Raw genomic sequence first — 27,500 nt, forward strand, 5'->3', positions numbered from 1 at the left:
TGTTCCATGTGCACTGGAAAAGAATGTGTATTCTTTCTTTTGGGGGTGTAAAGCCCTGTATAGGTCTATTAGGCCTCTCTCTTCCATTTCTTCTTTCAGAGTCAGTGTTTCCTTGCTGAGTTTTGTTCTTGTTGATCTATCCAGAGGTGATAGGGGGATATTGAAGTCTCCAACTACTATTGTGCTGTTAGTAATGTCCTCTTTGAGGTCTGTAAGGAGTTTTTTTAAGTATTTAGCCGGTCGTTCATTGGGTGCGTATATGTTTAAGACTGTGATTTCCTCCTGTTGTACATATCCCTTGATGAATAGAAAGTGGCCTTCGCTGTCCCTTCTAATCTTTTTCAACCTGAAATCTATATTGTCGGATACTAGGATGGCCACTCCGGCTTTTTTAAGGGAGTTGTTTGCTTGCAGGATTGTTTTCCATCCTTTGACTTTGAGTCTGTGTTTACTCTGTTTGTTCAGGTGTGTTTCTTGTAAACAGCAGAATGTTGGGTTTAATTTCCGGATCCATTTTGCCACTCTGTGTCTCTTGATAGGTGCATTTAGGCCATTGACATTGAGAGAGATTATTGTGATGGGGTTTTGTGTCATCTTTCTGTGGGGTTAGTTGTTCTTATGGGGTTCCTCCTTAGCTTACAGTAGCCCCTTTAGACCTTCTTTTAAGTTTGGTTTTGAGTCTATGAAGAGCACAGTGGCCACTCAACACCTTTATTGCAAATCACAACAGCTAATTAGAGAGAGAGAACAGAAGGGAATGCCCTGCCACAGTGGCAGGGTGGGGTGGGGGGAGATGGGATCGGGGAGGGTGGGAGGGATGCTGGGTTTTCTGGTGGTGGAGAATGGGCACTGGTGAAGGGATGGGTTCCCAAACTTTGTATGAGGGAAGCATAAGCACAAAAGTGTATAAATCTGTAAATGTGCCCTCAGGGTGATTCACGAATTAAAAATAAATAAATTAATTAAAATTAAAAAAAAAAAGCTATAGGGACTGGAGCAATAGCACAGTGGGTAGGGCGTTTGCCTTGCACTCTGCCGACCCGGGTTCAATTCCCAACATCCAATATGGTCCACCGAGCACCACAGAGGTGATTCCTGAGGGCAGAGCCAGGAGTTACCCCGTGTATCGCCAGGTGTGTCTCAAAAGAAGCAAAAAAAAGTTACAGAAAAATCCATGACTGATTTCTGGAACTGGTGACTTCACTGTCCTTATGTGGTTTCAGCAGAAAAATCTCTATATTCATCAGCTACAAGGCAAATCTGATAGAACTCTTTATTGTGTAGCTGTTCTAACCTAAAAGGAAGGTAAACATATCAAAGAGACTGCTATTTGTCAAAATAGATTAAATGGGATTTGGTGACCAAGCCTGGGGATCATGCCATCAATGCGACTCATCTATCTCTGATCACTCATGGTTCACAGTAACATATGTACTGGCTCTGAGGCCTTACATGCTCCTCCTGCAGGACCTCAGGACATACCCCTATGTCTGTAGGAAGAAGGCTTCAGCATGCAGCTGGAGTAGGAATGGGGAAAATGAGTGGTCTCACTGCCAGGCTAGTTTGAAAACCTGACCCTTTTCCAGCACTGTGTATGGCCATAATTGCAAGACATGTTTCACTGCAAAGATTCTATATTTTTCGGGACACTTGATTCTTCCATCCCGTAGGCTCAGATCTCGTCCCTGAGTCCAAGATTGGTATATGTATGTGTGATGTGATGTGATGTGATATGATGTGTGTGTGCGTGTGCATGTGCTTGCGTGCGCGCGCGCGCGTGTGTGTGTGTGTGTGTGTGTGTGTGTGTTTCGATGAAAAGAAGGGAGTGTGGTACAAATGAAGTACTAGTGCTTTCTGGGATTCCAACCCTTTCACTGTTTTTCCTTTCACTCTGTTTTTATTCTTTTCTAATTTGAACAAGTTTCCCCTTTTCCATGAACCATGCGAGTAAACTTGAAAAGTATAGCCTCCTCTTTATTTTAAAGCTAGTTAAGTTAGAAAATCAGTTAAAGGAATGTCTTTATCTTACATTTAGTCACTGGCATTATCCTTTCTATTTTCATCTGATGTATATGGGAAAAATCATTATGATCCTCACACTACAAAAGGACAAAATCTATAGCTGGTGCAATTTTGTATTTCAAGTGCTTGTTTATTCTCTACATGGAGAGTGGGTGTTCACACTGCTAGGTACCCTGCAAGGTGCTAAAGGTACCCATGAAATCACACACAGTTTCAGCCTTCAAGGGTATTGACATAATAGAGGAAAGGAAAGACCCATCTTCCAATAGTGAAAATGATGACGGAAAACATTCCAGAAAATGAAATTGATAAATGCTGAACATTTTAAAGGAGATTATATGGGATAGATTAGATTGAAGAAATAAAATTATTAATGGAGTTAAAAACTTAACACATATTGGTCTTTTGGCATAGATAACAGAGATGAGATACATTTGTTCTGCCTGATACAACTTATAAGTAACCAAACTATTTGAAATAGATTTTAAGACATTGATCAACTGTTTAGAAAAGAGTAATATTTGTGAGAGTGGGAGTGGGGAGCCAGATGATCCCTTCATTAACCTTGCCCAGGATTCAAGACCACAGCTCAGAATAAAAAGACACCAGGGGGATCCCAATGGACTTTGAGTTGAGGAAGTAGAACTTTAAGTCCATGGAGATTTTAACCACTAAACCTTGGAGGCCAAAGTACTCAAAAGCCAACAGTTGCACAGAGACGTTAGATACCAACAGAGGGTCACTCCTGAATATTCAGCTGAGGAATCATCAGTAATTGGATAGGAAGAAACTACAAAAATAAAGCCAAGGAAATAACTTCCCCTAAGGATTTGGTTAAGCAATGCCCAGTACTCGATGACTAGTCCTTTCATCAGCAGAATTGAAAAATGATTTGACTCATAATTTATGTGATAGAAGTTCATAGAAGTGTATTGCCTTCACAGTGGAAAAATAGCTCTGGAAAGAGCATTGCTCCAGTCCTCTCTAACAAATATTCAGAGAAAAAATTACAAGGCTCAGGTTTTGGAAACAACTTAACCGAGTCATAGATTAAAATTCAAGAATTTGTTGGTCCAGAGAGATAGTTTAAAGGACAGAAATGCATGCTTTGTATGTCGTAGGCCCTGGTACAACCCCCTAGCACTCACTGACCCATAAGTGTGCCTGGGGAACAACCCCTATGCATCAAACTTGGTTTAGGCTCCCTGAGAACTCTTGATATGTCCACAAACAATATTTTTAGGTATTATTATACAAATTATCTGACATCCAAGTAGGTAAACTTAAGATGCTTACAATTCTATAAAAAATCAAACAACAATCAGACTCACCAAATACCCCCCAAAACTGGAATTATATGGCAATTTAAGTAGAGAAAATTAATAGAAATCAGCTTAGAACTGAAATATATTAGAATCAGTGGACAAGGCCAGTTGTTATAGGTTGTTTTTTAAATTAATTTATTAATTAAAAAATTTGTATTAGAGTCAGATTTACGAAGTTACTGATAGGTGTGTTTTAGGCCTACAATAGCTCAACACCAATCTGTCCACTGTTGTCAGCTTTTGTCCAGCAATGTTCCCATAGCCCCCCACCCCACCCCCACCTGTCAACTTGACAGGCACATTATAAAGTTTCATGTTTTCAGTTATTATAACTATATTCTATAAATTCTGATGGCTTAGGAGAGACAGAGCCATGACAGAACCCCAAGTAAGATTTCTAGTGATAAAATTATTAATTCACAATATGAAAAATACACCAGAAGGATTAGCAACAGAAATAAGATGAATAAATTGAAACAGAAATGAGAACTTTTAAAAGCCAAATGTATTGTTGAGCTGTGGGACAATTTCAAGTCCCTCCTGAGTATGTAATTAGAATCTACAAATAACAAAAGGGAGGAAAGTGGAGGAGGAAAAGTTATTTGGAAGAATATGTTTGAGAAAATTGATGAAAATAATGAATACACAGATTGAACAAACACCAGGCACAAGTAACAGGAAGAAAGCTATATCCAGCATCATAATCAAATAGGAAAAAGCTAGTGATAGATAATCCTAAAAGCTTCCAGAGGCCAAAGAAAAAAATGTGCTAGGAACAGAAGAACAAAGATAAGAATAACAACAGATTTCCTATTTGAGCCAATGCAAGGAAGAAAGCAATGGAGTCACCTCTTCAAAGACCTGAAAGAAAATAAATTGTAAACTTAAAATTTTAAACACAGGGGCTAGAGTGATAGTACAGCGGGTAGGGCGTTTGCCTTGCACGCAGCCAACCCGGGTTCAATTCCCAGCATCCCATATGGTCCCCTGAGCACCACTGTCATCCCGTTGTTCATCAGTTTGTTCAAGAGGACACCAGTAATGTCTCTCATTGAGAGACTTATTGTTACAGTTTTTGGGCATATCCAATACACATGGGTAGCTTTCCAGGCTCTGCCGCATGGGCTCAATATTCTCGATTGCTTGCCGGGCTCTCCAAGAGGGGCGGAGGAATCGAACTCGGGTCTGTCGCGTGAAAGGCGAATGCCCAACCGCTATGCTATCATTCCAGCACCCCCTTGAGCACCACCAGGAGTAATTCCGGGTAGGGAGCTTTCCTTGCACGAATTGAACCAGGGTTCAATTCCCGGCATCCCATATGGTCCCCTGAGCACCACCAGGAGTAATTCCTGAGTGTATGCGCCAGGAGTAACCCCTGTGCATCACTGGGTGTGACCCAAGAAGAAAAAAATTTTTAACGTAAAAGGCATTTTTTAGAAACAAAGACCTTTATCTAAACACACAAGGTCGAAGAATTTATCACCATTATACCTATGCTATTTATATACGAAATGTATTTCAGACAGGAAAATTATATCAGATAGGAATCTAGATTTTGTTATTTATATATCTTTAAAAGATAATTGACTGATTAAACAAACCACAAAACATAGAATAAATTTTAAAATGTATGTAAAATTAAAATTATGGCAAGAATACCACAATAACCAAGAAAAAGTGTATATATATCATTTTTACATAACTGATATAGTAAACTATCACTTGAAAACAAGTGATAAATGAATTATGTATACTAAAAACTTGGAAAAAATTGTTATAATACATATGCATTGTTATAAATGCCAAAGTAGTAAGTCATGCTCAGAAAATTGTATCTAATAATTCTATATATCTATATAGTCCACGTGTAATGTTGTTGGAATTGTCAGTTGACAGTGAATTTAGAAACTAATACAGGAGTTCCCCAAACATTAAAAAAATGAAACTACTATTTGAATACCACTTCCAAGTATTTATTTTTTTATTTTATTTTATTTTTTTTTATTTTTGGGTCACACCCAGCAATGCACAGGGGTCACTTCTGGCTCATGCACTCAGGAATCACCCCTGGCGGCGCTCAGGGGATCATATGGGATGCTGGGATTTGAACCCGGGTTGGCCGCGTGCAAGGCAAACGCCCTACCCGCTGTGCTATCACTCCAGCTCCAACTTCCAAGTATTTATGCAAAGAAAATTAAAATACTAACTTGAAAAGATATCTGCATCTTTATATTAAATAAATAATTATTGACAATAGCTATAAAAATACTGTGACCATCAATGGATAAAAACGTAAAGGTCTTGAATGTTATTTTGTGAAATGATAATATTCCTGTGGGTTGTTATTTAGTCTTAAGAGAAAAATAAAATCTTGCCAGTTTTGACAACATGAGTAGGTTTTGAAGGTATTATACAAAGTGAAATGTCAGACAAAGACAAATACCAAGTAATCTCTCATATGTGGAATTAAGAAAACAAAATAAAACATGAGTTCATAAATAAAGAATACATACTGGTGGATATCAGGGGTGGGAATGGAGGGGGAGAAATGGAAGAAGTGAAAAAAAAATGGTACAAATTTCAGGTTATCCAGTAACGAAACATGGGGCTGTATGTAAAACAAGGCAACCATCATTCATAATGCTGCCTTTAAAGTGGCTAGGAAAGTCAATCTTAAAATTTCTTAGCACTGTAGCACTGTAGCACTGTCGTCCCGTTGTTCATTGAGTTGCTTGAGTGGGCACCAGTAACGTCTCCATTGTGAGACTTGTTACTGTTCTTGGCATATTGAATACACCACAGGTAGCTTGCCAGGCTCTGCCATGTGGGTGGGATATTCTCGGTTGTTGCCAGGCTCTCTCAGAGGGATGGAGGAATCGAACCCAGGTTGACCGCATGCAGGGCAAATGCCCTACCTGCCGTGCTCCAGCCCTAAATCAAATAAAAACTCAACACAGAAAAAAAATTATCTGGTTTCATAGGGAAAAAAAGAAAAAAAATGATATGTTTGGTGACAGATATCAGCTAGAATTATTCTGGTAATTTTATAATATATACAAATGTCAAATCATTAGGTTGAACACTTCAAAAATGTTGTTGCTCATCAAAATACTTAGCCCCTATCCAAAAAAAAGTGAAGTAATTATGTCCTAGTCATAAAACAGAATAACAGAAAAGAAGGCCTAGAAATAGACAACACACCACCTTTGGTGACACCAAGCAATCATGGTTTCCCCATAACCGGCAGAGTAGTGAGAGGTGAGGAAGTAGCCCAGAGAAACATGGAAACTTTGAGCAGTGATTTTCTAATCATATATCTACATGCCACTATTTTTGTTAAGATGATGTCTTTATGGGTGATATCAGGTCAAAACTTTTTGTCTTTTTGTTTTAGGGCCACACCCACTGGTGTATGGTCTTGTTCCTGGCTTTGTGCTCAGGGATCCTCTTGGTGCTGCTCAGGGTTCTATACAAGGATCAAATTGGGTCTAGAAGTCAAGCACTTTACCCACTGTACTACAATTCTCCATCTACTCAAAACTTCTTTTTAAGTTACCACTTTGATTGTATAGAATTTGTGGTATACAAAATGTATTTTAACAAAGCTATTTTTATTTATTTATTTTTTTTATTGAATTGCCATGTGGAAAGTTACAAAGCTTTGAGGCTTAAGTCTCAATCTAGTGCCATTTTAAAATTACACCAAATAAGGAAAATAAAATAACTAGTAATATCTCCAGATAATTGGGAGGTAACAATGCTTTGCGAAACATCTACTTTTCTCCTGACCCACCCCCCATTTTTTTAAGTCCCCGTAACACCTTAGTCAGGTGGCTGTTTCCTACTGCCCTCTTCACATTTGTGGAAGCTAAAGCTCTGAACTTTCCTGGAGCCACAGAAGCAGTCAGAGTGGAGCTTGACTCTACCTAGTCAGCTCACTTCAGAGTTTAAGGTCCGAAGCAGCATAGCTGTTGTTAATTCTCTCATGTCTTACCATTGCCATTTGCAGAAGAAAATTGTGGAAGAAACAGAACCGCAGAAACTTTCCACAGAAGTGCAACACGGAGTCAGTGAGGTAGAGGTAGGTCCTGCCCAGGGCCCTTGCTGTCTGCCCACTTGTGTGGTTCACTGCTTCCCTCCCTGCTTGGCTTCATCCCGATCTTTCTGTTCCTCCCGGCCTTCCTGTCTGTGTCTTCCAGTTTGCACCTGCCACCTTTAGCAGCTGCTTCAGAAAGCCTTCCATTAATTTTTTGAGAGGTGGAGGGTTGAAAGTCATCAGTACTCAAGATTTACTCAATTTCTGCACTCAGGAATCACTCCTGGTGATGTCAGGGGATTATAGGGGTTCTGGGGATTGAACTGGGGTTGACCACATGCAAAGCAAGCACCAAGTCCACTGAACCATAGCCCGGATCCTCATTGATTTTATTCACTGTGATTAATTCTTCATGTATCCATGAACAACATGCGCCAAGAAGTCACATTTTCTGCATCAAGCACTTACAATTTCATTCATATTTTCCAACCCTTCCCCCCATTTTTTTAGGAAAAACATTTATAAGTTTTAAAATCTATGTAACATTCATACACATGTGCTCATATACCCAACCTCTATGTATTATACCATTCATATGCATCTCAGTTTCCAGTAATTGCTCTCTCAGTTTCCGGCAGAGCAGTGATAGAATTTTCTACAGTTACTCCTGGCTTAAATTAACACTTTTTTGTGACCAGAGCTGAAATAGAGAACAAAACTTGTGTCTGTCATGCAAATGGATGTCCCATTCCCTTTGCTGAATTCCAGGTACATCTGTCTAGGGGCAAGCCTGATCCTTTGCTTAGGTTCTGCGATTCAGTGTGGGGCATATGTAAAAACTTGCTGCTGGAAGAAGCAGGCACAGGCTTAATTTTGAGAATCTCACTTTAGCCTATTCTATAGGACTTACGTTTGAATGCCGCTGGCACCGTGCCTTCATCATTCACTGAGGTTGAAGACTGAAGTATCTAGTTTTTGTTGACTTTGGGGAGCAGCTAATGAAGAATCTGCACCCAGTTCCTTCACATGTCATGTGAGGTAGCTCTAAGGGGCATTGTCACTGAGGGATTGGGTCCACATTGGGGATACTCTCAATAAACATTCTGTATCTGTGCCCTATTCCTACTTCCTCCTCACCTTGCAGAATTTCCAGATTTTACTGCCCAAATAAACTTAATTTTGAGACTCACAAATAAATCTCAGAAGAAAGCAACAAGCTTCAGAGATGCCCCTGAGCCTCCAAATCAACATCTAGTTAAAAGCTTAACTCCAGATCTATCACCCTATTTAAAATTTTAGAACTTCTGGAGTGACATTTAATACTCTATGCAACTGATGTACCAAGAATAGTACGCCACATTTGATGGGGTGCAAAATAGAAGGCAGCTGATCTTGATCAAAATGTATATATGTGTGTATGTATATATGTATGTATATATGCATATGTATGTTTATATGTGATCTTTACAGAGCCAGGGGTAAGCCCTGACTACAACTGGGGCTGTTCCAAAAACAAAAAACAAACACTTGGTTTACCAGGAGGTGTAGGCTTCCTGAAAGTTGATACAATAAAAATAAAATTAAAAGTCATACATTACCATTGAGCTCAAAAGTTTTCTAAAATCCCCCCCCCCAAATAAATAAATAAGCTTCATTCCACTTTTGTTCCTGGGGAAAGTTTTAAAGGGACAGTCGTTCCTTCTGCGCTAGGAAGGGAAGGGTGTGCTGCAAAAGGCAGATGCTTTCTAGCTACAATTTGTAAAAGTGTTGCTGTTCCTTTATGAACCCAAACAAGGATGTGGAGGGAGGGACAGCATGGACCCCAGGGCATGAGACTTACTGGAACCCCAAAGGGCATCTGAGTCCAACCAGGTGGATCAATCTACCATGTTTATCTCACCTCCCTCTGGAGAAATCCTCTGAAATAACAGTAAAGGAATAAGAAGAGTACAAATCCACAAAGACAACAAGTCTAGCCGAGGAGATATTGGAAGATAAGCCCTTTGAAATGTCTAGAATTAAGAAAATCAATGGAGACGTTTGCACTGGCTGAGCCCAGCAGAGGAAAGTGAGAGTCAGACGCCTTCATGAAAAGCGTGACTTCTCATATCCCAGCAAATGGCCAGGGCTTGGAGTTACCACACAAGAGCAGGTTGAAGTGAAGGGGCCTGGCAGTCTGATAAAGAGGGCCCAGAACGTTAGATTCTTGACAGATGGCACTTAGCTCTTCAACCATATACTACGGGAAATAACCTGGTGACTCGTCTCTACAGAGAAGAAACAAAAGGAGCTGCAAATTCAAGGTTTGTGGGCTCTGTACCATCCTGTGTTGTGGGGCAGACAGATAATGATTAAATAAGGGGAAATTTTCTCTTTGGAATAAAGAAACCCCTGCCCTCCCTTCCCACTGTGTTCTTCACATGTTAGATGCCAGATCTGTGTGTTTGCTTTGTCTCACTGCTTTATAAATGGTCACAAATGGAGTAGCTGCAGAAAAATGTATATACTCAAAATAGATTTTTCTACAGATAGAAGCAGGCCTGTCCCTAGGAGAGATGTGCTGGCCCACTGCATACACTCACAACTCTTCTACTCTGAATCTCCTGTCTCTCTTATTAGGGCCCTGGGATTTCACTGAGTGGCCCAAGGAAATGCAGGTAATCTTCCCATGTCAAAACCCTTCATTTAGTGACATTTACAGAATCCTTTTGCCCTGTAAGTAACCTGTTAATAGATTCTGGAAATTAGGGCCCTTGTTCCCTCATGCAGGGGCTTGGGGAGCTTACTCCCTGCTGGCCCCACAACTAACAGACTCAAAGAAAAGGGCTTCAGATAATGTCACTTGAGGTGGTCACCTTATAAAATTCCAGATTTATGCCAAATTTGCTCTCCAGAAGTGCTGCAGCCTGTGACTTTTCAGTTTTACCTACCAAGAACTGTTGATTTCAAAAACCTAGAAATGTGCTCCAGTGATAAAAGGTATAAACTATACCTATAAACTATGAGCAAAGAACACAACGGGAAGCCATGGTCCTGAGATGGATGGAGCTATAAACCAAGAAGGAAGGTGGACAGCTTGTAGAACAAGAATAGATCAGACAAGTGGAAGACAATCAATGAAATCCAGAAGTTTTTTTTCAAATGCCTGGTTTTGTAAGAAAGGAAAATAACAATGGAAGATATCTTCAAACTCTGACAGAACTTGTGAGAAAAGTGAGGAAACCAAGTGAATCATAACAAAACATCAAAATCAGAGCATTATTACTTAATATTTTGCCCAGCAGCAGATACCTATATTTTCATAATAATATCAAATCTTAATTATTCAACTCTTGGTTATTCTACGATTATGCTGAGGGATGTGGGTGGGAGAGATTGGTTATAGAAAAGAAGGAAAGAGGGCTATATTTACTCACCACATGAATATCTAGTAGGGAAACTCCAATGTGGATTAAGAACTGGAGTATAAGCACTAACACATATTCTGTATCACTGTATCACAGTCATCCTGTTTGTTGATTTACTCGAGCGGGCACCAGCAATGTCTCTATTCCTGCCAGCCCTGAGATTTTAGCAGCCTCTTCTCACTCATCTTTTCCAATGATTGCAGGCTCTTTCAGAGTCAGGGGAATGAGTCCTATTGTTACTGTTTTTGGCATATTGAATACACCACGGGTAGCTTGCCAGGCTCTGCCCATGTGGGCAGGATACTCTTGGTAGCTTGCTGGGCTCTTCGGGAGGTATGTGTGTGCATGTAAATATATATATTTATATATATTACTCTGATTTGTTACTCTATGGAGTTACTGTCCATAACTCCATCAAATATGGTGTGGTAATTATGGAAAATGGGTAGGAAGTGTCTCTATAATGTGTCGCAGGGCTGCTTTGCGGCCACGCGGTCTGGAAAACGGCCTGTAGCATGGCAGCAGTTGGGTAGTGGAGGTTGGCTACCAGGGCTGGGTTCCTTGGGGTGGGGAGGGTTCTCACCCGCCTCCCTCTGGGGTGCCTTGAGTGAAAACAGTCAGGCACAGAGTCCGGTGGCATGGCTATGGGGGCCTTATTTTATACTCCCGTCTGGGAGGAACAGCTATTGAGATCTGGAGGGTGGCCAATAAGGAGGGAGGGTGTGGCTTATGGGTGTGATCCCTGGGTCACTGGAGATTGGGGGATAGCAGGCAGAGGATCTCTGCTTCCATATTCAGAACTATAAAATTCCAAGAAATAAATAAAGGTGAAAATCCTAGCCAGTGGGGAGAGGAAGGTCAAGTAGTCAGGGAATCCTGTTTTCCTTTGAAAGCTTTTAGTGATTATAACATTCAAGTTTTTTCCATATGCATGTGTTATTTGCTTTCAAAGACCTCTGGAACAAGGAGCTCAGAATGAATCATTTTCCTCTGACAATAACACCTTCTTAAATGTCTCTAAAATGAGTCTTGAAGGACTTGGTGCTAATTTTCTGGGTGGTTACTAGATATTGGGCCTACTCTTGCTCCACCTTATCACTAAATTTACCGAGCAGGACCAAGATCCAAAAGTTCTTGTAACCAGAAATCACAAAGAAAACACTTTTGGAGAAAGAGACATTTGAATTATGATATGAAATAAGTATATCATACTACTGTCCTCCAGTGATGAGTTAAAATATGGAACCCCCCCTCAAAAGCCAACTGAAGCCATTCATTTCTGACCAACCAAACAAGTGTACAGACTTGTTTCATCTCTGTATGTGAATGTTGGATGTCTTATAAAGATTGGGCCTTGGATATTACTCAGTAGTAAAGCACATGACTTGAATGTGGAGGAGTGAAGAAGGTATGTGCGCATGCACACACACACACACACACACACACACACACACACACAGAGAGAGAGAGAGAGAGAGAGAGAGAGAGAGAGAGAGAGAGAGCTTGGTTTGGGATAATCAGTTCCAAGTGAGATTGCTACATCTGTCCTTGGAACAGTGGACGGTACAGATGATACTGCCACTAACTCATTAAATATCAGGAAATTTTTATTAGATTCTTATTTTCCTCTTGATTTAGGTCAGAAAAGTCAGTCCAGTTTCCTCGGTGGGTGAATTGCATCATTCTTTCAGTGATCCCAGCCTGACACCCACCCTGATGCCCGACACCAGCTCCTTCCGCCCAGTCTATAAAGGAGCTGCCTCTGCTTTTTGTATTCAGCTGTTTTGTGTAGATGAAAATTATGAAGCAAGGTAAGTACTGATGTTTTAGTCTTGACAAGCCAACATTTTATTATTTTATATATATGGCTCATAGCTTCTAAGCAGTCACTGTCACTCTCACTGTCATCCTGTTGCTCATCGACTTGTTCAAGCGGGCACCAGTAGCGTCTCTCATTGAGAGACTTATTGTTAATGTTTTTGGCATATCCAATACGCACAGGTAGCTTGCCAGGCTCTGCCGTGTGGGCTTGATACTCTCGGTAGCTTGCTGGGCTCTCCGAGAGGGGCAGAGGAATCGAACTCGGGTCGGCTGCCTGAAAGGCGAACACCCAACCGTTGTGCTATTTATATATTTTTAAAATTTAATTACAGGACCATGATTCACAGGGTTATTGGTAGTTGAGTTTTAGGCATATGATGTTTCAACACCAATCCCACCACCATTGTCAACTTCCCTCCACCAGTGTTCCTATATCCTAGAAAAATATCTTATTACTGACATATGCAGCATTGGCTTCTGCAGCTGATTAATATTTCTTTTTATTGTTTGGTTTTGGGGGCCACATTTAGTTCACTCAGAGCTTACACCTGGCTTACACTCCTGGCAGACTTGGGAGGGGGGACGGGGCACATGAAATATACCCCAACATTGCATTTGCTTGCCTCTTAGTGAAAATGCCTTTTGTTTTATTTATAGGTCACTGGACTTTATGGATTTTGTTTTTGGTCTTTTTCCTGTAAGTACATCCTGTACTTTGAGTAAAGTGGTTTGGTTTTGCAGAGAAATTAAATACCATAATAATTGTCCAAATATTTAAAATGTTATAAATATCGAGGGTTCAATTGTTTCTGTGTTCTGGATATATGGTCAATTGGTGTGTTAAAAAATAGACAAAATTGCCCTTTTCTGCAATTCTTTGGTTTTGCTATTTTAGTATTTTTCTTCAATGCATAGTTTATTTTTAATGAATAATTTCTTATAGAGATAGCTTTACATATTAGAATACAATTATTTATAAAATTCTGGTCTGAGATTAGAATGAATTTGGTCATTGTAGTACTTTGTCACCTACTTTGGCTCAAAGGATTCAAAAATTGCCAGGGAGAATTCAGCCCTAACCCCAGGGACCATAAGAACACCTGGGACCCACCCTGCAACTATGTCTGAATTGCACAGCCACTGGGTCCTGTACCAGGTACTTTCATTTTTTAAATTCGCCCAATCCAAGTGTATTGATGAAAGCTGGAATCCTACGCTTTCTGTCACACCCAGGAGTGACTCTTCAACTCCATACCCGGGACCCTGTGGGCACCAGGACCTACAGATCGATGCTGCACTTTGCGCTCCTCACACATTCTGAAGGCAGGTGGAAAACTACAGGGTCTTAACCAAGTAAATATCCCCATAAAGACCCATTACATGGTAATGGAAATAAGCAACAGAGGCATAAGAAGTATCCTGTTAGTGTAAAATAAGGAATCATGTCAGTACTCAGATAACCAGGAATCTAAAGTTCCACTGTCAACACCCACAAAACTCCTAGAACAATGGAAAAACTTTTTTAGAACAGAAGAAATCAGTTGGGGATGGGGGGGGAAGTGGTGCACAAGGTTACAGAGGGCTCCAACTCCACTTTGGAGCATCTATTCCCAGGACATATAAACACTCTCTCAAAAGGACATATGCAAACCACTATTTATTTGCTGCACTTAGTGCAATAGCTAAGATATGGAATCAATCTAGGTATCCAATGACAGATGAATGGATTGAAGATGTGGTATACATACAACGAAATACTATCCAGTTGCAAGGAACAATTAAATCATGCAATTTGCTGCAACCTGTGGGAACTGGAAGATATGTTGAGTGAAGTAAGGCAAAAGAAGAGAGACAAACACAGAATGATCTCACTTATCTGTGGAATATAGACTACTGGATGAGGAAATATAGTAAAAAGGGGATGCTTAGATCATCCTTGATCTTAGTGTTTAGAGAGGAGACAGAGAAGGAAAGAAACCAAGGAGGGGAAGAAGAGAACCAGAAGTAATGGGTTAAATTATACCAGTGATATGAATGAGGATAACAGATTCATATTTAGCAGAACTGAAACCATGAGATCTCAACCACTGAAACTTTGTAATATGCCTGTCAAGGTGGCAGGTGGGGGTGGGATAGGAGCTGAGGAGGGGAGGGAATCTGGGAACACTGGTGGAGGGAAGTAGACACTGGTGGAGGGATTGGCATTGAATTATTGTATGCTGAAAACTATCAGTAACTTTGTAAATCATGGCTTTTTAGTAATAATTTTTTAAAAATAAAAAAGTGAATTTAATCAGACTGACAGACAGGGACGAAATTCAGAGATGTCCTTGAGTTCCTCAGTATTCTTGAGAGTGGATAAGGACAACAACAAATCAACATTCTATACAATTGGAAGTTAAGCAATCATTGTAATGATAAATCCGATCATCTCAGAAAAGAATTGATTCAGAGTATGATAGAAACCATACAAATGGAACCGAAGGAGCTAAGGGATACAATAGCAACCCTTGGCAACAGAATTCTGAATGCAGAGAGTCAAACTTAAAAATAAGATACTAACCAGCAACAATAATGAAGTGGCAAAGAAAAGTTAAAGAATGTAAGATAATGTAAGAAACTTAATGGATTACAACAAGAGGAATAATCTCCAAATTCCAAGAGTATCAGAAGGAGAAGAAAGTGAGAAAGGGGCAGGGACTGGAGAGATAGGACAGCAGGTAGGGAACTTGCCTTGCAGGTGACCTGCTGGGGTTGATCCCTAGTGCTACCTCATATGATCCCCTAGGCCCCGCAGGAGTGATCTGTGAGCACAGAGCCAGGAAGAAGCCCAGAGAACTGCTAGCTGTGCACACCCCTGCAAAAAAAAAAATTAAGGTGGAAGGGAATCACTCGTGGAAAAGATAATAGTTCATAACTTCCCCAATTTCTGGAGAGAGACTTCTGTACATAGTTAAGAGGCCCAGAGAGCCAAAGAAAAGTCAAACAGAACAGCACCAAGACACATTGTAATCAAAATGGCAAGAACCAAGGAAAGAGATAGACTACCAAGAGATCAAGAGAGAAGAAAAACCCTAAGTACTAGGGAAATAACATAAGAATCAACAGCGGACCTCACATATGAAACCAAATAAGCAAGGAAAGAGTGGAACAATATATTCAAAGTACTGAATTGAAAACAACCTTCCAATTTGGAATCTGTTAGCCTGCAAAGTTGTTGTTTAGATTTGATGGAAGGATGAAAACATTTTAAAACAAACAAGAGCTGCTGCATTTGCCACAAATAAAACAACCCTGCTAGAATTACTGAATGGCTGCCTACAAAATGCAAAATATTTACTTTTTACAACTAACCTCTCTCCCCCGACATACACACAAGAAAATGGCAGCATATCCCTTTTTATCAGTAATTTCTCTTACTATCAGTGAACTTGCCAAAACAAAACAAATGTATTTTGTTTATAGGAAACACACCTAAATTCATAGGATAAATACAAACTGAGAGTGAAAGGATGGAAAAATATCGTGTAAGCCAATGGTATACTAACACCAAATCTGTGACAGCCATGCTTAGGTCAGACCAAATAGCACTCAATCTAAAGAAAATAATTAGGAATAGGCATTGCTTATTGGTTAAGAAAACAATAGATCAAGTAATACTCTTGTCAGCATACATACACCAAAAGAAGAGTAAGCAAAGTTTATAAAACTTCTGCTCACCGACCTAAGGAAATACATAGATGGAAACAAAATACTAGTGGAAGATTCCACTTTCATTACTAGACAGGACAACCAGATGGAATATCACTAAAGATACAAAAGTCCTAAATTAGAAGTTGGAAAATCTAGGACTAACTGATATATACAATGCTCTTTATTCACATAAAGGCCAAATACACATTATTCTCTGGTGCACATGGAACATTCTCCAAGATAGATCCCACACAAGGGCACAACTCAAACATACATAAATTCACAAATATAGAAATCAGACCAAGTATCCTCTTGGACCACAATGCCATGAAGGTCGGAATTAGCCAAAAAAAGAAAACTCAATATCTGGAAGCTGAACAAGGCACTGCCAAATAAAAACTATATCAAAGAGGAAATAAGGAAGAATGAAAATTTTCCTTGAAACTAATTAGAATGGAGAAGCAAACCATCATGGCCTGTGGGAATCAATAAAAGCTGTACTAAGGAGGAAATGCATAGCAACACAGGCTTACATCAGGAAAAAAGAAAACATTCAATCAAGTATCTAAATACATGCCTTAAACACCCGGGGAAGGAAGAAGAAATTAATCTCTAAAGTGGGGTATGTGGTGTGTCCAGTGGCTGAGAACGACCTCCCTGGGCCTTCCCAGCAGAGGTACAAAGAGACAGGGTAGCACAAACTGAAGGCGAAAATGGGCCGTTTAATGCAGAGCTGCTAACCTACTTATAGAACATCTGAAGGGGGTGAGGGATAGGACTGCAGGTGTGACTGATCATTTAAGAGGTAAAGCATTTCAGCAGAGACAATTCTCTCAAGGGCGTTAACTCAAGGAGACACTTTGTTTCTCAGGGACATCTATATTGCTTTTCTCCTTCCCTTTAATTGTACATACTAACCAATTGAGTTTACTTCTTATTAAAACTTGCAGTTATTTGGATAAATACAGTAAGAGCTGTAGATACAAAACTTACATCTCTGGGCACTGGGGCAAGACTTTTACTGTAAATCCCAGACTTAGTCCTCAGGCCATTTATCTCTTTCTTCCCCATGGTGGTCCTGTCTCTTAAGTCATCCAGCTTGCATAAAGACCATGCTTTTATACTTTCTAGATTGTCCCATTTTGATGCCAGGGTAGCTTTGCTGCTTACCCTGGGTACTTCCCAGTCCCACGGCGGGACCTCCTTTGTGGGGTGTTAGGAACTACAGCAACTGAAGCCTGAGTCAAGTAATTATGACAGATGCCCAGGAATAGATGTTGATTGACTCTGAATATAAATAAATTTGGAAGGCAATCAACTCCCAAATATTAGGAGCATAGCATTGATGGTCTTTCTGTGTTTAACCAAAGCACATTGCTCCATAGTAATATAGGGGAAATAGAAAAGCAAGTAATTCACTATGAATCAAAGCCCAGAGTTTCTGGAAGGCTTTGACTTAGTAACTAACACAAAGGAAAAATTAAAGGTAAACCTGAGGGATTAGGGACGAGCACTGTAAGTTTCTTCTGGGGGGAGGAAAAGGGGCAATTCACTGATGAAGTCTAAAATACTTAGGGTCAATATCCAACACAAAAGGAGTAGAAGGAAGGAAATAATAAAAACTAGAGCACAAATCAATGAAATCAAGTAAGCAATACAAAAATCAGCAAAACCAGGAGCTGGTTCTTCAAAATAATAAACAGAATGGAAAGACCATTGACTAGACTCACAGGAAAAAAAGAGGACAACTTCCAAGTAAATCAGATCAGAAATGAAGGAAGAAAACTTACAACAGAACCTCCAGAAAGTAATGATATCACAAGAGATTACTATGAACAACTTTGTAGTGTTAAGCTAGAGAATCTAGAAGAAATAGACAGATTCTTAGAATCATGTAATCTACCAAGTTTCAACATGGAAGAAATAGAAAACCTGAATAGGCAAATCAAGGAAATTGAAACAAGAATTTAGACTCTGTTTCCCCAAAAAGCCCTGATTCAGATGAGTTCATTGTTGAGTTCTCTCAAATCATCATCAAAGAAGGCTTACTTACTAACTTTACTCCTTAGATTCCTCCGAAGTATTGAGAACACAGGAGTTTTTCCTAATAGATTCTATGAAGCTAATATCACATAAATAGCCAAAGCAGAGATACTACTAGAGAAGAAAATTTCAGAGCAATTTCCCCAGTGAAATTGATGTTAAAATTTTCAACAAAATCTTAGCAAGCAAAATCAGAGTGTATCCAAAAATACATACATCTCAATCAAATGGGATCATCCTAAGGATGCAAAGGTGGTTCAAATATGCCAGTCAACTAATGTACCACTGTCGTTGTTCATTGATTTGCACCAGCGGGCACCAGTAACATCTCTATTGTGAGACTTGTTGTTACTGTTTTTGGTATATCGAATACACCATGGGTAGCTTGTCAGGATATGCCATGTGGGAAGGATACTCTCGGTAGCAGTAGCTTGCCAGGCTCTCTGAGAGGAACAGAGGAATCAAACCCAGGTTGGCTATGTGCAAGGCAAAGGCCCTACCTACTGTACTATCACTCCAGTCAACTAATGTAATATCAATAAGAGAAAGGATAAAAATCACATGAGTATGTCAGTCTGTGCAGAGAAAGCTTTTGACAAGAACCAACATCCATGAAAAGGATCTTCAACAAAATAGTGGTGGAAAAAACCTTCCTTCAGATAATAATAGCCACCTATAGCAAACCCATAGCAAGTATCATTCTAAATGGTGAAAAATGAAAGCATTCTCAATGGGATCATGTATATGGCAAGGATGTCCACTGTCTCCACTTTTATTTAATTAGTATTCAAAGGCCTACCAACAGCATCCAGGCAAGAAAAAGAAATTCAGACTTGAGAAGCAGAAGTCAAATTATCATTATTTAGAGGTGACATGACTTGACAGAACATAGAAGACCTTCAAGAGTCCACTAAAGAGGTCCTTGAAACAGTCATTAATACAGCAAAGTAGCAGGCTATAAAGGCTATAAAGTCAACAAACAAAAATCTGTTTTGCATTCCTATATGACAAAGAATAAGAAGAAAACAAGAGCATAGAATTTAAGCACTCACCAAGATCAATGTAAAAGCCAGAACTACCAGAAAATGGGAAGAGGAAAAGAACAGATACTTCTCTGAAGGAGACAGATGTATGTCCAGTGGGAATATGGAAAAGTGTTGTCACTTATTATCGGGGAAATCCAAGTCATTATGACAATAAGATATAAATTCACAGCAGTGTGAATGACATATCAAAACAACTGAGAACAATCTGTGGTAGCAGGAATATAGTGGAAAAGGAATTATAACCCACAGCTTGTGGAAATGTTGTCCTCTACAATTCCCATGGAAAAGGGTATGGATATTTCTCAGAAAAATACAGTTGTCTTATGACCCAGAAATTCTTGGTACCCCTCTGACACAACATATTCATTCAAATAATAATGCACATTATTATTCACTGCATCACTTGCTATAATAGCTAAGATACTGAATTGAGCCAGGTTGATAGATGGGTAGATAATTGAGATGTGGTATACATACACAACAAAATATTATGTAGCTGCAAGGAATGAGACATTATGCAATTCTCTACAATTTGGATGGAACTGGGGGATATCATGTTGAGTGACATAAACTAGAAGAAAAAAAATACCAGACAATCTCACTGATCTGTTGTATGAAGAACAATAGACAAGGCAATTCAAGGCATTAAAGGGGACTACCTAGACTTCCTTTGGCCTAAATTATATAAAAGGTGACAGGGAAGGAGAAACGTTGAAAAGGATGGAGTAAGAAGAGGTAACAGGGGCCAGAGGCCTCAGGCACATTGGTGGTAAAAAGGTGTGGTTCATGTATACAACCAAGCCACAGAGTGAACAGCACTGTTAGCATGAGATCCAAACTATAATTTAAAAATGTCCCTGTCAAGGGAGGCAGATTGGGGGTGGGAAAAAACTTGGGGATATTGGTGGAATAAAGTTGTCATTGATGGTAGGACTGGTGTTTGAACATTGTATGCCTGAAACTCAACTATGATTAACTTTGTAAATCATGATGCATTGATTAAAAGAAATTAGAAATTATCATATTCTTTCATATGTGGGTAGGGAAATTGACGTTTGCAGCTGATTTTCTGATTGGCATTACCTAACCTGAGGGGAGGTGCAGCCCACTATAGCACTTTTGGTGAATGGATCCCAGGGCAAACTTCCAAGTACAAATGAGCTATTCCATTTAGCTCCATTTCCTGTTCCTCCGTTTTACTTTTAATGTTTGAAGAAATGGAGATGCTAACAACCTCTGATCATTTTATTGGGGGGAAGAAAAAGCACGAAGACAATTGAGACAACTAGTGGATGGGTATTTATAGACCTTTTCATAGTTTATCAGTAAGTATTGTCAACAGCTGTGCTTCAGTTGACTAATTAGAAGCAAAGTATTTTATTTTATATTATTTATACTAAAACAAAAATATAGTGTAAATATATCACCTGAAAACCATGTGATCATATATTTTTAAATGATCAACGTAACTCGAAACCTCTAAAGGAAAATAGATTATCCTGAAGGTAGGATTTACAAACTTGGTTTCCTTCAAAGATGCCTCAAAGTAATTTCACTAAACTTAGTTTGTTCTTATGTTGTAAAGTCGTATAAAGACTTCAGCATTGCAGAAATAATTTGACTTTAAAAAGATAAATAAAATATATTTGCTTTGAAATTCTCTTTATCCCAGGATGCAGGAAGTCAGGAGCAGAATACCTTATTACTTCATCCTTAATCCTGCTAGTCCATGCCAAAGCACTCAACACAGTCTCTTCTAGTAGAAGGTGGCCGAGACTTGACATTCAATCCTATTTTCATCTCTAGTATGTCCACAGCTTGACCCAAAAGTTCCTCAAAAGAAGTTGTGTTATTTTGCTAGAAAGAAAGAAGACAAGGTCAAACAATGATTCACTCCTTTGGGTTTCACAAATGTCCCCAGGGTTTTGGATTAGCACAAGTAATGCCTTCACAGGGTTCAGGGGGAGGCGAGATCCCACAGGGGCAAATCAGCTCTGGCAAGAGCAGGCACTTTCTGCAGGCACTTGGCAGAGCATCAGGTGGGCTGTGCAGAGCTAAATGGAGCCAGAGCGACACTGTTCCATGGACATAGAATGGTGCTGCATAAGTAACTATGAATGTTCCTGCAGTCACATTTTTTATTTAAATTTATTTATTTTTTAGTGAGTCACAGTGAGGGTACAGTTACAGATTCACACATTTTCGTGCTTGTTTTTCCCTCATGCACTGTTTGAGAGCCCATCCCTCCACTCTCCACCACTAATAAACCCAGTATCCCTCCCACCCACCCCCCAATCCCATTCCCCCTACCCCACCTCTGCCTCTGTGGCGGGGCATTCCAATTTGATATCTCTCTCTCTTTTTAGGTGCTGTGGTTTGCAATAGGGTTATTGAGTGGCCATCATGTTCAGTCTCTAGTCTACTTTCAGCAGGCATCTCCCTTCCCGCGCGGGATCTCCAATCACATATTTCTTGGTGTTCCCTTCTCTATCTGGGATGACTTTCCCCCAGCGTGTGAGGCCAGCTTCCAAGCTATGGAGCCAACCTCTTGGTATTATATACTACTATTCTTGGGTAATACTCTCCTACTTTGTTGTTTTATATTCCGCAGATGAGTGCAATCTTTCTATGTCCCTCTCTTTCTGGCTCATTTCACTTAGCATGATAGTTTCCATGTTGATCCACTTATATGCAAAGTTCATGACTTCATCCTTTCTAACAGCTGCATAGTATTCCATTGTATAGATGTACCAAAGTTTCTTTAACCAGTCATCTGTTCTCAGGCACTCGGGTTTTTTCCAGATTCTGGCTATTGTAAACAGTGCCGCGACGAACATATAAGTGCAGATGTCATTTCGACTATACTTTTTGTTTCTCCTGGATATATTCCCAGAAATGGTATTGCTGGATCAAATGGAAGCTCAATTTCTAATTTTTTGAGAAGCATCCATATTGTTTTCCAAAGGGGCTGGACCAGTCAGCATCCCCACCAGCAGTGTAGAAGGGTCCCTTTCTCCCCACATCCTCTCCAACAGCGGTTGCTTTTGTTCTTTTGGATGTGTGCCATTCTCTGTGGTGTGAGGTGGTATCTCATGGTTGTTTTGATTTGAATCTCCCTGATGATTAGTGATGTATAGCATTTTTTCATGTGCCTTTTGGCCATTTGTATGTCTTCCTTGGAAAAGTTTCTGTTCATTTCTTCGGCCCATTATCTGATGGGGTTGGATGTTTTCTTCTTGTAGAGTTCAACCAGTGCTTTATATACCCTTGATATCAACCCTTTATCAGATAGGTATTGGGTGAATATCCTTTCCCATTCTGTAGATTGCCTTTGTATCCTGGTCACTGTGTCTTTTGTGGTTCCTGCAGTCACATTTAAAAAATAAAACAAAAAGATGCAAAAAGGAACAGTCGAGATCACTTTTAATAAAAATTTATTAAATTAAGTATGTCAAAAATGCAGACATTTCAGCTTTTCAATATGTCCTTGTGAATATGAAAAATGGAGGGTTTTTCCCTCACAGTTTTAGAAATCCACTGTGTTCTTTGGACTGGAGTGATAGCATAGTGGGTAGGGCGTTTGCCTTGCATGCAGCCTACTTAGGTTCGATTCCTCCATCCCTTTTGGAGACCCCGGCAAGCTACCGAGAGTATCCCGCCTGAATGGCAGAGCCTGGCAAACTACTGTGGCATATTTGATATGCCAAAAACAGTAACAACAAGTTTCACAATGGAGACGTTACTGGTGCCGCTTGAGCAAATCAATGAATAACAGGAGGATAGTGTTACAGTGCAGTGCTACTATGTTCTTTACACTTGCAGCATACCTTAGTACAAGTATTACAAAATGGACAGTTGAATAAAACCTAAGTGGTTCTGAATATACGTGAAACTACCAATAATTGAATTGTGGTATCAGTTTTTTAAAAATAAAAATTAAAATCAAATAAAATTTTCTTAAAATTTGATTCTTCAGTTGCCGTAGTCATATTCCAGACGCTCAGTGGCTAAGTGTGACTGCTGCCCCACGGCAGACAGTGCCCGCTGTGTCCTGCTGTGTGCTCTAGCTCACACCTTGGACTGTTCAATGTGATTGTGTGTTGACAAAATACATAGAGCTGGAGTTGAACCCTCTCAGCTCACAGAGGGGAGGGCCCTGACTAATGCAGTTATACTTTCTAAGCTCAGGGTCATCGCTGTGCCCCCAGGCTGCCTTAGTTACTGCTGGATTCAAGTGAATTTAAAAATACAATTGGCCCCTGCTTAAAAATCTACTTCCACAGAAGAACTTACGCCAGATGTGTGTTCTTCACAATATTCAGTTATTTTTATTTTTATTTTGGTCAGTATCAGATACTGACTTCATATTTTTTACAGTTACATACCTCCATGAATTTTAAATGATTGCTTTCACAGATTATAGGTAGCTTTAGCTTGAAAAGCTTCTCCATCACACATTTGTCTCATATTTTCTTAGTGTTGCAGAGCAAGAAGAATTTGTCTATTGATCATTGATTTCTGGTTCTTTTCCCATATGTCCTGGTCTCCAACCATGTTAGAACAAAAACTTCTGTGTCATTTCTCTGCCGCATATGACCCCCGAGTTTGTTCTCATCCAGAACTTCGTGAAGATAGTCCCCTTCAGCAACTGCACTCTCGAGCAGGATCTCTACGTCTTCCATCGGGCTGGATTGCTCAAGTAAGCAGACACACATTTGCTCAAAAGATGAGGGAGGAAGGAGACCAAGGGTCACAAGAAGTTCCCTATTTTAATTTATTTATATAATTATCTTATTAGGGGGTACTTGATCAGATTATTTTAATCAGAAGAGTTGTTTGGCCAGATGTTCAAGCATGATAGAACTCTTCAATAAACAAAGTGATACCATGCTGACAGACTCAGTAGGTAAACAGTGTAATGTAAGGAAGAGTCCCTCCACAGATACCCCCCACCAGAGAGTAAGACTCCAGTGTATATAGGCATAGCTAGATAATAATGATTTAGTGTGTGTAGGCATAGCTATACATATATATCAATATATGTATATATATGTGTCTGTGTGTACAGATAAATAACATGTATGTACATGAAAGTAGTAATGGGGCAAAGCAAATACCTTAAGTAAATGGTGGTGCACAATAAAGATAGACAATTCATGTTTGATAGTAAACTATATTCCCAGATTATTGAAGACTTAAATGTAAATATTATAAACAAAAATATATGAAATATATTGGCAGCACTGGTAATGCAACGGTGAAGAATATAAAGGCACATGTGCTACCTTTTGAAGGCATATAAATGCTCACATAAAGGCAAGATGGCTGCTGTGAGTGGAGTAAATGGTTTTGGAAATTCAAAGAAGTCAGTGAAATTTTGTTTTCCTGAGGATGTATGTTAAGTACTAGACAAGAAGTACTAATATCAATCTTTAGTAGATCTCAGAAATGGGATGTCTTTTTAGAACATAAAAGAAAAAATATTTTTGCTATACGAAGTTTGTTGAAATATCCCATTTCAATATGCTAGTTACCTATAGAAGTATATTTTTAACAAACATACTAGGCATATGGTTGCTTAACTTAATATACTATGAACTTTAATAATATATTGATATGACTAATATGCAAATAGAGAAAGTAACAATAACAAAAATGGCTAGCCTGCTGCTTAAGAAAAAAAAGTAATAGATATTTAAAAATCTTTAATAGGATTACTAATTAAGGAGAAGAAACCAAAGTAAGGATGAGATTTCATTTTTTGGTCAATCTTAAAATGCAGGAAACAGGAAATACCCAGACAACAGAAACTGAGAACAGGTCTTTAGTAAGATGTATATCACTGTTGGCAGGGGCACGGGGAAGGGTAGGACTTGGGGGGAGCTGGCACTCTGGTACAGAGTGTGGTTTGGAAGCTTTTGTGCATGAAACCCGACTGATATCATTATTGTAGATCACAGTTCCCAAATTTAAAAAAAAATTAAGAGAAGATTTTAGTTTTAACCAAACAAAAGTATTATTCATCAGAATATAATTGATAACAAATTTCAAAGAACAATTTGGTCCAAACTATAATTTATATTATTTTAATCCTTTCATTTTATTTCTGTAAATGTTGCCTAAGAAGTTACTACAGAGATTAAAACAAAATTTATATATTAAATTAAAGAATATTTGATATATTCTAAATGTCTAACAGTAAGAGAATATTCAGATACTTTATGAAGTAATCTATCAATATATTTCCGTTCATTCAAATAATCTTTAACAATAGACAAATGAGTGGATAAGTATATCAATACACAATGGATTACAGTTACAATCCAGCCACAGGGAAGGGCAGGATTATGCGACCTGGGTGAAACTGGAATGTGTCATATTAATTGAAATAAGTGAGAAAGAGGAGGACAACTATCAAATGTTCTTGCTTACCTATGTTATACATTGTAGCAAGATGAGGGAATAGATGTTATTTTTTTATTTTTAAATTTTTATTTGAGGTTCTGTGATTTTCAGTGCAGTTAGTGATAGGGTTTCAGACATGTTCTGATATAATTCCCTTCACCAGAGTTCATTCTCTCAGTGTTTCCCACCCCCACCACTATCCCCTGTCCTTCTGCAATGGTAAGCCTAGTTCTGCAGGCCAGTTTTCATGCTATTAATGTGGGAAAACCCTTGACCGTGGACTGCAGAAATGAGAATGTCCAGAAGGGGGAGGTGGAAGGGGGTAGAGCGGAAAATATATGGTTGTAACATACAGGCAGTGGGCATTGATCAACCCCTTGGACACTTGGTGGTTTAGTAGTGCTGTAACTGTACACCAAAACTATAAGGACGAGGCAGGAGAGTTAGTACAGGGCATTTGCTTGCACACGTATGACCTGGGATCAATCCACAATACCACACATAGTTCCCTGAGCACTCCCCGAGTCAACCTTGAGCACTGGGGCCAGGAGCAGGCCCTGAACACTGCTGGGTGTGGCCCCCAAACTAGAAGCAAAGCCAAAAATATGAAGGAGCCCAAACTGTTGTAAACATATCTTCCGAACTATAGTAATTAAACAAAAAATGAGATTAATAAGGAGGGGTTGGGGAAGGAAACTCGGTTCATAAGTAGATGGACTCTGGTATTGATGGTAGGATTGGAATTTTAATGTTGGATGCCTGAACTTCTATTCATGGCACCATGCAGCAAAGTGCCTAAGTAAATATTTCTAAAAGAATATGAAATTGAAAGACACCCAGAGTTTTGTTAGGCTATTTTTTCAGTATATCAAATAGCTTTTTAAATATGATTCAAATTCCTAATAAAAGGAAAATATGAATAAACTAGGTTAAAATAAGTCATGTAGATTAGTGGAAACTGTGGTGTACCACCCCCACCCCTTCCCTTCTTTTTTTCCCATAATTTTTCTCCTTACACATTATATAAGTAGTTTACAAAGTTGTTCATAATAATTTATTACAGGAGTTCCAACACCAATACCAACACCATTACACCTTCCCTCCAACATTCTCTCCAATTTTTCCAACCACCCCTTAAACCTGCCCTCATAGCAGGTCCTCAATTTATTTTATATAGCTTTTTATCAATAATTTGCTAACAGAATGATCAAACAATGTTTACTTACAAGAAAGATAGTGAAGATTGTTGTATCTCACCATGAAACCATTAAGTTCTTGCATATGAGATTACTAAAATGTTGTTACAGGTTAAGCCTTTTTTCTGTGTTTATATTTTGTTAATCGAGATTGGTTGCCTTCTACATTACATTCCATCCAATCAGGTGTGCTACTCCTGGTTTATCAGTGTTGTAGAGCTTGAGATGTGCAGCTGTGACTGTTGCTGCATGCTCTAGGAAGTCCAAGATTTTTAACACAGACCCCCTTTTTTGCGTCCTATTATGAACTTAAACTTATTAGCAATGGCTGGTGGTTGCTGTTGCTTAGCTCTGTTCTTGGATCTTGGTTGCTGGTGCTGAGGGGACAAGAAGGAACAGTATAAGTCATAAGGCATAAGGCATAAGTCTGGGGGGTTTGAAGAAGGTAGCAGTTAAACTGCTTTTCACTTCTCTGTTTAGAATAGGACTGTCATAATACGCTAGAG

The 27,500-nt window shown here is 39.2% G+C and overlaps 1 protein-coding gene across 1 annotated transcript in view; it reads left to right on the forward strand.

Moving 5' to 3' along the window:
- The window catches only part of CFAP61 (cilia and flagella associated protein 61), a 411,272-nt gene that overhangs the window by 135,562 nt on the left and 248,210 nt on the right, over positions 1-27,500 (forward strand). The window contains exons 10-13 of the mRNA XM_004614437.2: positions 7,357-7,428; positions 12,429-12,601; positions 13,269-13,308; positions 23,953-24,092. Coding sequence (XP_004614494.2) covers positions 7,357-7,428; positions 12,429-12,601; positions 13,269-13,308; positions 23,953-24,092 — 425 coding nt within the window. The remainder of the gene's footprint in view (positions 1-7,356; positions 7,429-12,428; positions 12,602-13,268; positions 13,309-23,952; positions 24,093-27,500) is intronic.

Source organism: Sorex araneus, chromosome 3 (genome assembly GCF_027595985.1).
Source record: "Sorex araneus isolate mSorAra2 chromosome 3, mSorAra2.pri, whole genome shotgun sequence".
Taxonomy (NCBI): domain Eukaryota; kingdom Metazoa; phylum Chordata; class Mammalia; order Eulipotyphla; family Soricidae; genus Sorex; species Sorex araneus.